This window comes from Ranitomeya imitator, chromosome 2 (assembly GCF_032444005.1).
Source record: "Ranitomeya imitator isolate aRanImi1 chromosome 2, aRanImi1.pri, whole genome shotgun sequence".
Classification (NCBI taxonomy): domain Eukaryota; kingdom Metazoa; phylum Chordata; class Amphibia; order Anura; family Dendrobatidae; genus Ranitomeya; species Ranitomeya imitator.
The window spans coordinates 110,748,950-110,762,828 of NC_091283.1; the positions used below are offsets into that span (position 1 = coordinate 110,748,950).

The 13,879-nt window shown below is 44.2% G+C and overlaps 1 protein-coding gene across 1 annotated transcript; it reads right to left on the reverse strand.

The window, feature by feature from the left end:
- Window positions 1-605: 605 nt before the first annotated feature.
- VBP1 (VHL binding protein 1) lies at window positions 606-12,567 on the reverse strand. The gene is made up of 6 exons (XM_069747153.1): window positions 12,422-12,567; window positions 10,393-10,517; window positions 10,230-10,296; window positions 9,037-9,135; window positions 3,475-3,613; window positions 606-1,145 (listed from the first exon to the last, which is right to left on the reverse strand). Exons 1-6 carry the CDS (start codon window positions 12,497-12,499, stop codon window positions 1,075-1,077), a joined length of 579 nt encoding a protein of 192 aa, XP_069603254.1. The 5' UTR covers window positions 12,500-12,567; the 3' UTR covers window positions 606-1,074.
- Between the last annotated feature and the right edge of the window lie 1,312 nt (window positions 12,568-13,879).

Genomic DNA, 13,879 nt, shown 5'->3' on the forward strand with positions numbered 1-13,879 from the left:
GAAACCGGGCAGGACCTCCATCAGACAAATCAGGTCGCTTCCTAAATTCCCCAGCTGGATTCGCAAAGTTTGTCTTCTCACAGTTAGGGCCTATGCACACGTTGCGGATTTGGCTGCGGAGAAAACCAAATCCGCAGTGCCAATGCTGCGGAAAATTCCACGTGGAAACGCAGCGGTTTATTTTCCGCAGCATGTCAATTCTTTGCGCGGAATCCGCAGCTTTTTACACCTATTCCATTATAGGAATCCGCAGGTGTAAAAACGCTGGTGAAATCCGCACAAAAACGCAGGTAAAACGGTGCATTTTACCTGCAGATTTTTTAAAAACTAAGTGGAAAAATCCGCAACGTGGACACATAGCCTCAAACATCTTGCTCCAATTGTACAGCCAGTGGTTCGGGCAGCATGAATCTAATGGCAGGTTCCCTCTACCTGTAAAGCATACAGAATTGCAGGCCTTGTATTCAGACAATGCAGCTAACGCCGGACTGATCCTGTACGAGAGAAGAATACGCATGTCAGCCATATTTCTTTGAATATTACATTTATGGATTACACCAAATAAGAATGAAACAAATGAAATCAGACTGTCCCAGGCGGCCATCGACAGGTCACAATAGTGCATTTATTTAAAACTGTTCGCTTCCCAGATCCAAATGAAATACGTTTTTGGTAACATCACACTAGAAAGTGAATCACATCGGAACAGGCCTGTTTGTAACAATGATCACAGTCCAGCAAACCAGGTGGCACTTAGTGGATTTATTTTATTAGCACTCTCCAAGTGTTCAGTATACAAGACGTGTGGATAGTTTTCTGCAGCTTATGTACATGTTATCACGCTTAGGAGGGCACAGGAGCAGCCGATAATGCCTCTCCGGCCATTGTTAGATCGGCATAAAACAAGGGGCATGCATGTAATGGGACTATATGAATAAATAGGTAAGGAAAAAGTGCCTGCTTTAAGGGAGAGGAGGGCAGGTCCACAACTAAAGGTCCATCCCAAGTGCCCAAATGAAAACTGGGAGTTTATCTAAAACAATCCGTGTCTGGAAATATTTAAAAGAGGCACAGCTATGCTTTACTTTTAGAGACGCCGTCCTTGTTTCTTCGTTTTACATCCCAGTTATAAACCCTAGCCATATCTGAAACGTGGGTTAAAGAAAGAACAATGATTTCTGTTAACGGAACACATAATATACACTTCAGGAGTGGTAGAACCACCGAAATCAACGGTCACATCTATATCTGCGCCGTGCAAAAGCTTTAGGCAGGTATGAAAGACTGCTGCAAATAATGCTTAAAAAAAATATAGAAGTGTTAAAAATAATCAATTAACAAAATGCAAAATGAAGTCTATAAATCAAGCCATCTTGCCATGACCGCTCTTTGCCTTCAATTCTTGTACAGCGCAACATCAGCTCACCACAAGCCGCAGGCGAGGTCAGTAGGATCCCAGCAATGGTGCTCAGATGTCTCCGACAAACGAGAAAGAATGAGGCAAAAAAAAAAAGTTAATCCAGCACCAAACAAAGTTCATGAAAAGTCCAATTTACTTAAACCCATGGCAAGGAATGGGGTTCCAAAAAATAAGTAAAAATAGAAACTTTACTTGTTTTGGACAGAAAGTCCTTATTCATAGGTATACATTATCCTTTTTAAATAGATTGAAATAAATTGGACTTTTTATATACATTTTGTTGGTGCTGGATTAACCTCTTGCCTCATCTTTTGGAGACATTTGCGCACCATTGCAGGGATCCTACAGACATTGCCTGCGGTTTGTGGTGAGCTGATGTTGCGCTATAGAAGAATTGAAGGCAAAGAACGTTCACAGCAAAGTGACTCGATTTACATTTCACTTTAGGTTTTCTCAATTGATAAAAATAAACTATTAACACTTTTGCATTCTTACTTTGTAGCACTCTTTCCACACCTGTTCAGTACGTTATATTTTTTCCCTCCTTTAAAAAAGCATCTGCATAACCAAAACAATATTGCACACAACATATTTGCAGTGGAAGGAAATGTTAAGAAAATTAAAATGTCATACATGACACCCAGGAATTACAGTCCCATGCAACTTACCGTATATACTCGAGTATAAGCCGACCCGAGTATAAGCCTAGACCCCCAATTTTGCCACAAAAAACTGGGAAAACTTAATGACTCGAGTATAAGCCATGGGTGAAAAATGCAGCAGCTACCGGTGAATTTCAAAAATAAAAAATAGATACCAATAAAAGTAAAATTAATTGAGACATCAGTAGGTTAAATGTTTTTGAATATCCATATTGAATGCTCCATACAGTTCATGATGGGCCCCATAAGATGCTCCATACAGACATTTGCCTCATATGCTGTTGCTGCGATTAAAAAAAAAAATAAAAAATTACATACTCACCTCTCAGGCCCCCAGCACTTGCTATATTCACCTGCTCCCCGTTCCACCGAAGGGTGCCGTTGTGTATTCCGCGTCCTCTGCACTGACTGTTCAGGCAGAGGACGGCACGCACAATAATCGCCTCATCGCGCCCTCTGACCTGAGCATCACTGCAGAGGAACGGGGAGCTTGTGAATATCGCGTACTGCATTATACTCACCTGCTCCTGGCGCGGTCCCTGCACGTCTATTTCCCGGCAGCTTCTTCTTCCTTTAGTGAGCGGTCACATGGTACCGCTCATTACAGTAATGAATATGCGGCTCCACCCCTATGGGAGTGGAGTCCATATTCATTACTGTAATGAGCGGTAACATGTGACTGCTCACTACAGGAAGAAGCTGCCGGCGCCCGGGAACCAGGGATGTGCAGGGACCGCGCCAGGAGCAGGTGAGCGTTATTACACAGCTGCCCCTCCCCCTCCTAGGAATGACTCGAGTATAAGACGAGAAGGGCAATTTCAGCCTAAAAAAAAAAAAAAAAAAATATGGGCTGAAATTCTCGGCTTATACTCATTGAATTCTCGCTGGTACAGTCGCAACCTGTAGAGAAAGATCCAGCAGGTTTTGGATTTTCCCTGCCATGTGGCATTACATTGAATGTTTCAACTCAAGTACATTAGCAGCCATTACTTGCAATGTCGTGGTGCTCCCATAGTGAGAACAGTATTGGTAATGTACGTGCACTATGACTCCACCCAAACAAGTGGTCCCTATTCTAATGATCGGCAGCGGTCAGATACCTAGCTGTAATACATTTATCATGGGATAGTTGCCTTATAAAAGGATTTTTTTTTCTTTTTAAGAAAAATAAAATGCTCCTCAATATTTAAAACAGACAAAAACCGGTTCTCACTCCTCCCTGGGTTCCACGACCCAATGCTGCTCAACACTCAGTGTTTTGGCTACACTGATGACCTCACTTTGACAGGGCGCAACACCACTGCAGCCAATCACTGAGACATATTGGTGTTTGGTTTCTATTGAACCAGTAAAGAGAAGCAAATTTGCATGACAACACCTTGAGAAGGATACTGACTTCAGTGGTGGTGAACTGGTCCCGGAGGAAGTCTAGGTCTTCTTCTGTCGATTCAAGACTTCTTGTGGCTGCAGACAAATTCTTTTCTAGTAAAGCCTGAGCGTCATCAATATCATACTCAAGCATTACATTGGCCTAGGAATCAAAGAGATGGTTACAATGTTCCCTCTAAGAAGATCAAGACATGGAGTTTAACCTTTACAAGACGAACATTAAAATTAATATTTCTGGGTCATTTACAGCAGTACTGACCAAATAAATAAGGAAAACCACAGCCCTTCTGGCTGAATTGGTGCTCAAGTAGGATAATATCCAGTGATACAATCCAATATGAAACTTCACATGCAATAAATTGAAAAGTGGAATCATTTTATTAGGCATTATGCAATCCAGAATATTATAGACCTTTCGGTCTCAATCGCAGACTTTCATCTTTACTGGAAATAACATACCTTGGAGTCAAACAAGAACAATACCCATAGGTCAGTGTCCAAATAGAAAAATTGGGGGGAAAAATAAAAAATAAATCAAATAAAGAACCCAAAAATAAGATTCAAACAAAAATCTAAATTTTTAGGGATGAACCAAAGCAAAAAAAGGAAGCATCTAATCATTAGGGTTTAAAAGTTGAAAAAAAAAAACTTGCAAAAGAAAAAGCCTGTGGATGAAAAGGACAAGGTATAACCCAGTGATAGCAGAACATCTCATACAAATATATGTACAGTGATGGAATAAACAGAGAAGGTAAGTAGACGCAGAGTTGGGAGTCAGGAATTGTTGATCATTTGTTTTTACAATTTTCCTATTTGGACAGTATGACATATGGTATTGTCCATGTCTGACTAATAGGCATGTGTTATGTCCAGTACTGATGAAGGTCTGTGATTGAAACATCTACAATATTCTGGATTGCATAATAGCGAATAACATTATTCCACTTATTGAGTGCCAAGATTCACATTGAACTTTACAGCAGTACTGACATGGCATCATCCATGTATGTGGGTAGTAATCGGCGAAAGCAAATGAATAGTCCGCTGCACGGACTGTACTGGATACTGCAGAGGAGAGTCCCACGGCCCTTTCTTTCTTCTTACTGGTGGGGCCCTGAGGATGAAGACCTCTACCTCTCACACATTCTAGCCAATCCTAATAAGCCATTAAACTTAAAGGGACACTGTCACCTGAATTTGGAGGGAACAATCTTCAGCCATGGAGGCGGGGTTTTGGGGTGTTTGATTCACCCTTTCCTTACCCGCTGGCTGCATGCTGGCTGCAATATTGGATTGAAGTTCATTCTATGTCCTCCATAGTACACGCCTGCACAAGGCAAGATTGCACCTTGTGCAGGCATGTACTACGGAGGACAGAGAATGAACTTCAATCCAATATTGCAGCCAGCATGCAGCCAGCGGGTAAGGAAAGGGTGAATCAAAAAACCCAAAACCCCGCCTCCATGGCTGAAGATTGTTCCCTCCAAATTCAGGTGACAGTGTCCCTTTAAGTTTAACATCATTTTTACCCGACACCATGTTTAAATGACTAACATTTGTCTTTATGAAGGCCAAAACATTCAGGAGTTTAGAGAAATGTAACCACAGGATACGAGGCAGCAATTTGGGCTCCTCCTAGACGCTCAAAAATGAAATCAGAATCAGGTTCTCAGTTCTAATCTGCAAAATAAGAAACTGCATAGAAATAGAAGCTTTGCATGGTGTAAGAATGGAGAGGTCTAATATTTATCATAGGTACACTCCAACTGTGAGGGGCTGAACCTAAAAATAAAAAAACTGAAAAAAAATCCCCTTGTATGATTTTTAAATCATCAAATTGCATTTTATTGCATGAAATAAGTATTTGATCACCAACCAACAGAAATTCTCTCTCTCATAGACCTGTTAGTTTTTCCTTAAGAAGCCCTCCTACTCTGCACTCATTAGGCTACGTTCAGACTAGCGTTGTGCTAGTGTGCGTCAGGCGACGCACGCGTCATGCGCCCCTATGTTTAACATGGGGGACGCATGCGTTTTTGTTTGTTGCGTTTTGCGACAAATGCGTCTTTTTTGCCGCAAGCGTCGGACCAAGAAAACGCAACAAGTTGCATTTTTCTTGCGTCCGATTTTCGGCAAAAAACGACGCACGCGTCGCAAAATGCAGCGTTTTTGCGTGCGTTTTGCCGCGTTTTTGCGTGCGTTGTGTCGCCGACGCAGCGGCGCACAACGCTAGTCTGAACGTTGCCTTACCTGTATAAAAGAACAAAAAAAACACCTGTCCACACACAATCATACTCCAACCTTTCCACCATGGCCAAGACCAAAAGAGCCGTCTAAGGACACAAGGGACAACATTGTAGACCTGCACAAGGCTGGGATGGGCTACAGGACAATAGGCAAGCAGCATGGTGAGAAGACATCAACTGTTGGCACATTTATTAGAAAATGGTAGAAACACAGTATGACTGTCAATTTTCCTCAGTCTGGGGCTCCATACAAGATCTTGCGTCATGGGGTAAGGAGGATTCTAAGAAAAGTCAGGAATCAGCCCTAAACTACATAGGAGGACCTGGACAACGACCTTAAGCACCGTTAGTAACACTACGCAGTTATGCATTATAATCCTGCATGGCACACAAGGTTCCCCTGCTCATGCCAGCACATGTCCAGCCCCTTGGAAGTTTGCCAATGACTATCTGTATGATCCAGAGGAGGCCTGGGAGAAGGTCATGTGGTCAGATGAGACCAAAATAGAAATTTTTAGTAGCAACTCTACTTGCCGTCTTTGGAGCAAGAAGGATGAGTACAACAGAAAGAACACCGTTCCAACCGTGAAGCATGGTGGGGGAAAAATACTTTGGGGGTGCTTTTCTGCAAAGGTGAGAGACGACTGCGCCGTATTGAAGGGCAGATGGATGGGGTCATGCATCGTAAGATTTTGGCCAACAACCTCCTTCCATCAGTAAGAGCATTGAAGATGGGTCTTGGCTGGGTCTTCCAGAATGACAATAACCCGAAACACAGCCAGAGCAACTAAGGAGTGGCTCCGTAAGAAGCGTTTCAAGATCCTGGAGTGGCCCAGCCAGTCTCCAGACCTGAACCCAATAGAAAATCTTTAGAGGAAGCTGAAACTCAATTTTGACAAGCGACAGACCAGAAACATCTAAAAAAATCTGTATGAAGGAGTCGGCCAAAATCCCTGCTGCAGAGTGTGCAAACTTGAACCAGAACTACAGGAAACAACTGACCTCTGGTTGAAAACAAAGGTTTCTGTACCAAATATTAAGTTCTGTATTTCCATTTTATCAAATACTGATTTCATGCAATAAAATGCAAATTAATTATGTGAAAATCATACAATATGATTTTCTGTTTTTTTTTTTTAAGATTCTGTCTCTCACAGTTGAAGTGTACCTACGATAAAAATTACTGAGCTTATTATTGAGCTTTGACAAAGAACACAGCTCGTGTTCGAAACGTGTAGCTGCACATATGGGTGCCATGTCACTATTTTATACGAATTTGGAATAAAGACAAGCATTTATTTTTTTTATGAGGTGGACTCATCCTGCTTTTTTTCCATTCAACACTCAAGTGGTCCGCTTGGAGTCCGTGCTGTTACACACAGAGGTGGTAAGCTGGCCATTTCTTTCTTTTCTTTCTTCTCGATAAAAATTACAGACCTCTCCATTCTTTGTAGGTGAGAAAACTGAGATGCCGGTTGAGGACTTTTCTTTAATAAATATATATTATACATAATATTATAGAAAAGTCCCCATCCAGCTCCTCCCCGACAGTGAACAGTGGAAGTCGGCTGGGGCCTACGACACTAGTCCGGTCTCTCCCTATAGTCCCCAACTGTCGTTTCAAAGTAAAATTTTCTCTGAAAGACTGCAGTGTTTCATTGATACCTGGATGCAAATCGCCAAGACAGGTTCTGATTCCTGCTGCATTTGGGTCAAGTGGCATGAATGTAGTTACAGGGTCCATTTAAAGGAATGTGCACACGTTCCGGGTTATTTGCGTTTTTTTGCGCGTACATTAAGCATGTCATCATTTTTAATGGTTTCCGCAATTTTTGTGCACATGTCGCTTTTTTTTCCCCCCCGCAAAAAAAAAAACCACACATGTGGAAAAATATGCAGCATGTTCATTAATTTTGCGGATTTTAACCCCTTTACCCCAAGGGTGGTTTGCACGTTAATGACCGGGCCAATTTTTACAATTCTGACTACTGTTCCTTTATGAGGTTATAACTCTGGAACGCTTCAACGGATCCTGATGATTCTGACATTGTTTTTTCGTGACACATTGTACTTCATGATAGTGGTAAAATGTCTTCGATATGCGTTTATTTGTGGAAAAAATTGGAAATTTGGCAAAAATTTTGAAAATTTTGCAATTTTCCAACTTTGAATTTTTATGCCCTTAAATCACAGAGATATGTCACACAAAACACTTAATAAGTAACATTTCCCACATGTCTTCTTTACATCAGCACAATTTTGGTACCAAAATTTGGGGCCTGCAGGGAAAAGGAGGTAGGAGACCCTCGGAGCAACGCGATCACATCGTGTTGCTCCGAGGGTCTCAGGGAAGCACGCAGGGATCCCCCTCCCTGCGCGTTGCTTCCCTATACCGCCGAAACACTGCGATCAAAGATGATCCGGGGGTTAATGTGCCAGGGGCAGTCCGTGACCGCTCCTGGCACACAGTGTCGGATGTCAGCTGCAATAGTCAGCTGACACCCGGCGGCGATTGGCCGCGCTACCTCAGTGAGCGCGGCTGATCGCATAGGACGTACTATCCCGTCGGTGGTCATACAGGCCCACCCCACCTCGACGGGATAGTACGTTTAACCTCAGAAAAGAGTTAAGCGGATTTCCCACTATATTATTGCATTGGGAACCTCCGGAAAAAAAAATAATGAAAAAATCCGCACAAAAAACGCGCAAAATACGCAATTAAAACGCGTGCAGAATTCCTGCAGAAAACCTCAGGATTTTCTCAAGATATTTCTGCATACTTTTCGGATGTGTGCACATAGCCTAAAAGGGAATCTCTTCAGGCTTTTAGCACATAATCTGACAGCAGCATAATGTAGAGACAGAGACCCTGATGTCTCACTTACTGGGCTGTTTGATGTAGTTTTGATAAAATCCCCATTTAATCAGCAGGAGATTTATCACTAAAGGACTAGTAAACCTGCTGCCATGTAGGCCTCCATATTCATGAGCTCTGTATAGCCCTGCCCTCACCCCTGATTGGCAGCTTCCTGCCAATGAACAGTGTACACAGAAAACTGCCAATCAGTGGTGGGGCAGAGTTATACAGAGCTCTGCTAGATCTGCAGCAGATAAAATGGCAATTTTATCAAAATGACAGCATGCAGCCTAGTAAATGACATTGCTGGAATCAGGGTTTCTGACACTCAGAGAAAGTGGCATAGACCTGGTGACAGATTCCAATTAAGTAAACAGTTATAGCTTGTCATTAAAACTAAATTACATTGATATGACAAAGTCCTCCGCTTGGCATTAATATATATGTAATAGTTACACTCACCCCAAGCCATAAGCAGACTTTGTCTGTTGGCGGCACTGATGCTTTACAATACAGATTATCCACCAGCAAAAACCTTGTTTCCATTGGTTCAGTAGTACCCTGTGTAGTATGAGGTGATTAATTACAAGGCAAATAAATACATACACAATCCTCTTCTTCCTTTGGTAAAAGTTCTTGGACCAAATATAAAAAGACTCCTAAGGCTAAAAGCTTTCACACAAGCCAATGATCAGTCAGCTGGCAGTCAAGCAGAAGGCATACCTGCGAGATGAATAGATTGAAACCTAAACAGTCACATGTTTTTTTTGCTTAAAACCGCTATGGTTCTTCTGGCCACAAGATGTGAACGCAGCCTTTGGCCCCATTCACTCAGTGTTCTGTGATTTCCCACAAATACCCATTATGGCCTATGGGCATGTATTATTATTTCCAAAAAAATAAAAATTGCATTCGGATGCCAACTGTGTTACATTAATTTATTCAGTTTTTCTAAACAAAAATAAATTTTTTTTTTACAACAGCTGTGGTTAAAAAAAAAAAAAGAAAAGAAAACTGGTCATCTGAACTATGCTTTATGTTTTGAAGGAGCTGTCCAGGCTTGGGATAAAAGTTTGATTCACTACGAATACTGACTTTGTGACGGTATGCATGCAGTCACAATTTCTTTAGTATTCCTGATGCGATTGGGCAGTCACTTGACACATGTATACGATGTGTACACTTGCAGTCATGTGCCAACTAGACGCATTCCACTTCACAGAAGCTGGAAGAGACCACTCGGCACGTGACTAACTATGCAATTCACATACACGCAGCCATGTGACCACCCACCCACAAGAATACTGAAGAACTGTGACAGCGGGCGCACAACACTGAGCACCATTGAATGAGAGCAAACTTGCCCTTTAACGACTGGTCTGACCACATAAAGTCTGCACAGCCCTCTACTGAGTGGCAATCACTTATAAAATAGCCAATTAGAACATACGCAAAAATCTTCCTATATGAATGAACTATTAAAGAAGCTGGAGATCGGCCAAGCTGTCTGCTACTCAATCCATGGAAAAAGAAGAGTTGGCAGCTCATGGCAGAAGCAGAACTTTGAATATAGAATTGTACAACAATCGCACATAGAAATTCTACAGACCCTACGATAATAATCGTTACACACAGAGTGAGCAATGATACATTACCTTCTTCTTCTGCATGTGCTTTAAAATTTCTAGTGTCTGTTTAATTTCTGGGATCTGGTTTTTCAGCCTAAAGAGAAAAAAAAACAAACCACACATTTAGAAGTCTTGTTCTGTGTTATAGTGATCGGAACACCAGATGTACGAGCCTCGCGGGAGCACTTACCGCCTCTTCTTCTGACAAAGGTTTAATTCCATAAACTTATATTTCTGGTACTGCTCGTCTAGCCTCTTGAGTACTACATCGGCCGTCTCATTTCCAGAATTCTTCATAAAGGAATCCACATCTTCCTACAGGAGCACGCATATATAGTATTAACATTGACTAAAACAAATGACATCTCATACCTAATACGGCAGAGGATCTGCATTATCTTACGTAAGGGACGTTTTCCACATAACCATCTGTAGTGGAAGGGTATATGGATGTCGGGTGAAGGGACCCCGGCTCAGGAGGACTGGCATCAGCTCAGCCAAACCACATGGAGAAGAGTCACCCATTTATTAGCTATAAGCCAGGGGATCCTGCACCACGTCCCCAGCAGTGGATCATCGGGGCGTTTACACACGAGGAGATCAACTAGCCCTTCATTTACAGACTGTATTGTCCAAGCCTCCTGAAGGCTATGTTCACACTTTGTGGATTTGACCGCTGCGGATCCGCAGCAGTTTCCCATATGAGTTTACAGTACAATGTAAACCTATGGGCAACAAAAAACGCTGTGCACATGGTGCGGAAAAAACCGCGCGGAAACGCAGCAGATTACATTCCGCAGCATGTCACTTCTTTACTGCGGATTTTCACCTGCTCCAATAGGAAAATGCAGATGAAAATCCGCATAAGAAACCGCGACGGGTTTTCACTGCGGATTTTGGAATTCCGCTGCGGAAAATTCCGCAGTGGAATCCGCAAAGTGTGCACATAGCCTTAAAGTAGATCTTTAACCCTCACAACTTTTTTATGTTTTCTTCCAAAAGCCATAAGTTGGGCTTTTATTTACACTTTCTAGAGACAGAAATATGGGGAATTGTTTGTGTGTGTTATACTTTTCAATTACACTTTATATTACCGCATATTGTATTACATAAAGCAAGGCCTGAAAAAAAGAAAAAAGGGAAGAAAAGTGCAAAATTGTTTGCAATTACAGAACTGTCCGACAATATTTATCTATTTAGGTGGGACACCCCTTTTATATTGTTAACTTTACTTTTCACTGTACTCTTTAGTCTGGCTGCAGTACAGGCATTTTATCTACTGTACCATATACTGTACATTCTATAACAGGCAGCAGACGGGGTCTTCAGCAGCTCGTCGTCTGCCCACCTAGCTCTGGTCGCTGCTGGCCGAATTCTCCACACGCCCGTCACATGGCGTAATATTACATCACAGAGTGAGAGGGGCTTTAGATCAGGAGAAGGGTCCCTGAACTGTGTGGCTATGTGCACACCTAGTCTGGGTCCACTGTGGATTTTTCCGCAGTGGATTCCAGCAGATTTGATAAATCCGCAGTGGAAAACCGCTGCGGATTTACCACTGCGGTTTTCCATAAGGGCAGTTGTAAATCGGCTGCGGAAAACGCACAAAAGAAGTGACATGCTGCGGATTGTAAACCGCTGCGTTTCTGTGCGTTTTTTTCCGCAGCATGTGCACAGCGGGTTTTTTCCCCCATACGTTTACATTGAACTGTAAACGCAGGGGAAACTCCACAGCAAAACCCGCAGCGTGTGCACATGGCCTAAGAGAACACATCGCACCTTCTGTAGCTACTGGGGGGACCTGTGTGACGTGGGAACTTTGGTCACTTGATCGTCTGATCGCTCAGCACCAGGTGCAGTCAGAAGCAGGTAGGTGGGCACACGGCTATTCTCTGCCCAGGACCCCACACTGGATGGGGCAGGAGACCACCTGACACCTGAGGCTCTTCTGACTAGCTGGCCTATGACGTCATGGGTCACACCAGGTCAGTAAACAAGAGCCCCAGCCGCTAGGAGGCGCCTCCGGCTGACGGACCGTGTCTGGGTACGCAGCAGCCATGCGCCCAGGGAGAGGCGAGGCCTTGTGGGCAGAGTGCCCGGGTCTGTAGGACACATAACACTGACAGTACGGGCCACACGTGCCCGTACAGGGCTCCCTGCAGCACCCCGCCATGTACGGACACAGCCTCGCTCCGCACGGAGCCCGACACCCGTCCTACCACAAACACGGCCTCGGGGATGCTCAGGTGCCCCTTCGTTATACCGGCCACACCACCGCCTTCATTGGCCGTCGCCATCTTGGAAGCTGTGCGTGCTTTGCGTCAACGAGCTTTATTACTATGAGGCTGTGCAACTCTAGGCCACGCCTCTAAAAGCGCTGATTGGCTGAAAAATCACCATGGTGATAGGACCTAACAGATCTGTCGGGCGGAGTCCTGTAGCTGCGCCATAGCCGAGGAGCGCAGGCGCTGAGCAGGAGCGTAGTGGGGCGGCCGCCACCGGGGAACGGGGCCTGTGCTGACGAGGAGGCAGTGGGATTTATCAACAGTGACAGTCGTGGACTCCATAATCACCTTCCGTCGTGGGAGGCTCCGCCCAGAGTTGCGTCACTTCCTGTCCTGGATGCTGCCTACTCACTGAGCCAGGGCACACCCTGTGGGCGGGGCCACAGATGGACACGTGATGGCTCCGCAGGGGCGGGAAACTGCTGCCCCTCAGCGTGTAACAGGGGTGGGCCAGGCCTCGGCAGTGCAGTCTGTCCGAGGAAGGAATCATTCTGAGCACCAAAAATTAAGAGAAAAAAGCAAAGAGAACATGTTTGGCGCAATCCTTATGTGCTGATTCAGGGATCTGGTCTGGGGCTGTCTCTGCTCTGTAGATGGTCTCTGGGGGAAGGGGATCAGGTAGCCTCTGTGTGTTGTGGGTGTCTGGGGTAATCTGGTCCAGGGATCGGTATTTCGGTGAGGATCTGTATTAGGGGGTTGGTCTGGGGGTCTGTAGTTGTAGGGGGATCTGTATTAGGGGGTTGGTCTGGGGGTCTGTATTTGTAGGGGGATCTGTATTAGGGGGTTGGTCTGGGGGTCTATTTGTAGGGGGATCTGTATTAGGGGGTTGGTCTGGGGGTCTGTAGTTGTAGGTGGATCTGTATTAGGGGGTTGGTCTGGGGTTCTGTATTTGTAGGGGGATCTGTATTAGGGGGCTGGTCTGGGGGTCTTTTTTGGGGGGAGGTCGGTTGATCTGTAGACTGTGAGCCCTCGCGGGCAGGGTCCTTTCTCCTTCTGTACTTGTGTGTGCCTTGTTTTACTCCTGTTTATTGTACTTGTCTATATTTGCCCCATTCACATGTAAAGCGCCATGGAATAAATGGCGCTATAAAAATGAATAATAATAATCTAGGGTTGTATTTGTTGAGGTCTGTATTAGGGGCCATCTTAGGCTACTTTCACACTTGCGTTGTGTGACGTACGTGACAATGCGTCGTTCTGGAGAAAAAACGCATCACGCAAATGTGCCCGCAGGATGCGTTTTTTCTCCATAGACTTGCATTAGCGACGCATTGCAACGTATGACCACACATCGTGCGACGGATGCGTCGTGTTTTGGCGGACCCTCGGCACAAAAAAAGTTACATGTAACTTTTTTTGTGTGTCGAGTCCGCTATTTCCGACCGCGCATGC

Coding starts and splice junctions, on each gene's coding strand:
- VBP1 (XM_069747153.1), bottom strand. CDS start 12,499: ATGGCGACGGCCAATGAAGGCGGTGGTGTGGCCGGTATAACGAAGGGG. Junction 10,297..10,392: donor CTTTGTCAGAAGAAGAGGCG/GTAAGTGCTCCC, acceptor TTTTCTCTTTAG/GCTGAAAAACCAGATCCCAG. Junction 3,614..9,036: donor AAGTCTGCTTATGGCTTGGG/GTGAGTGTAACT, acceptor TTTGATTCCTAG/GCCAATGTAATGCTTGAGTA.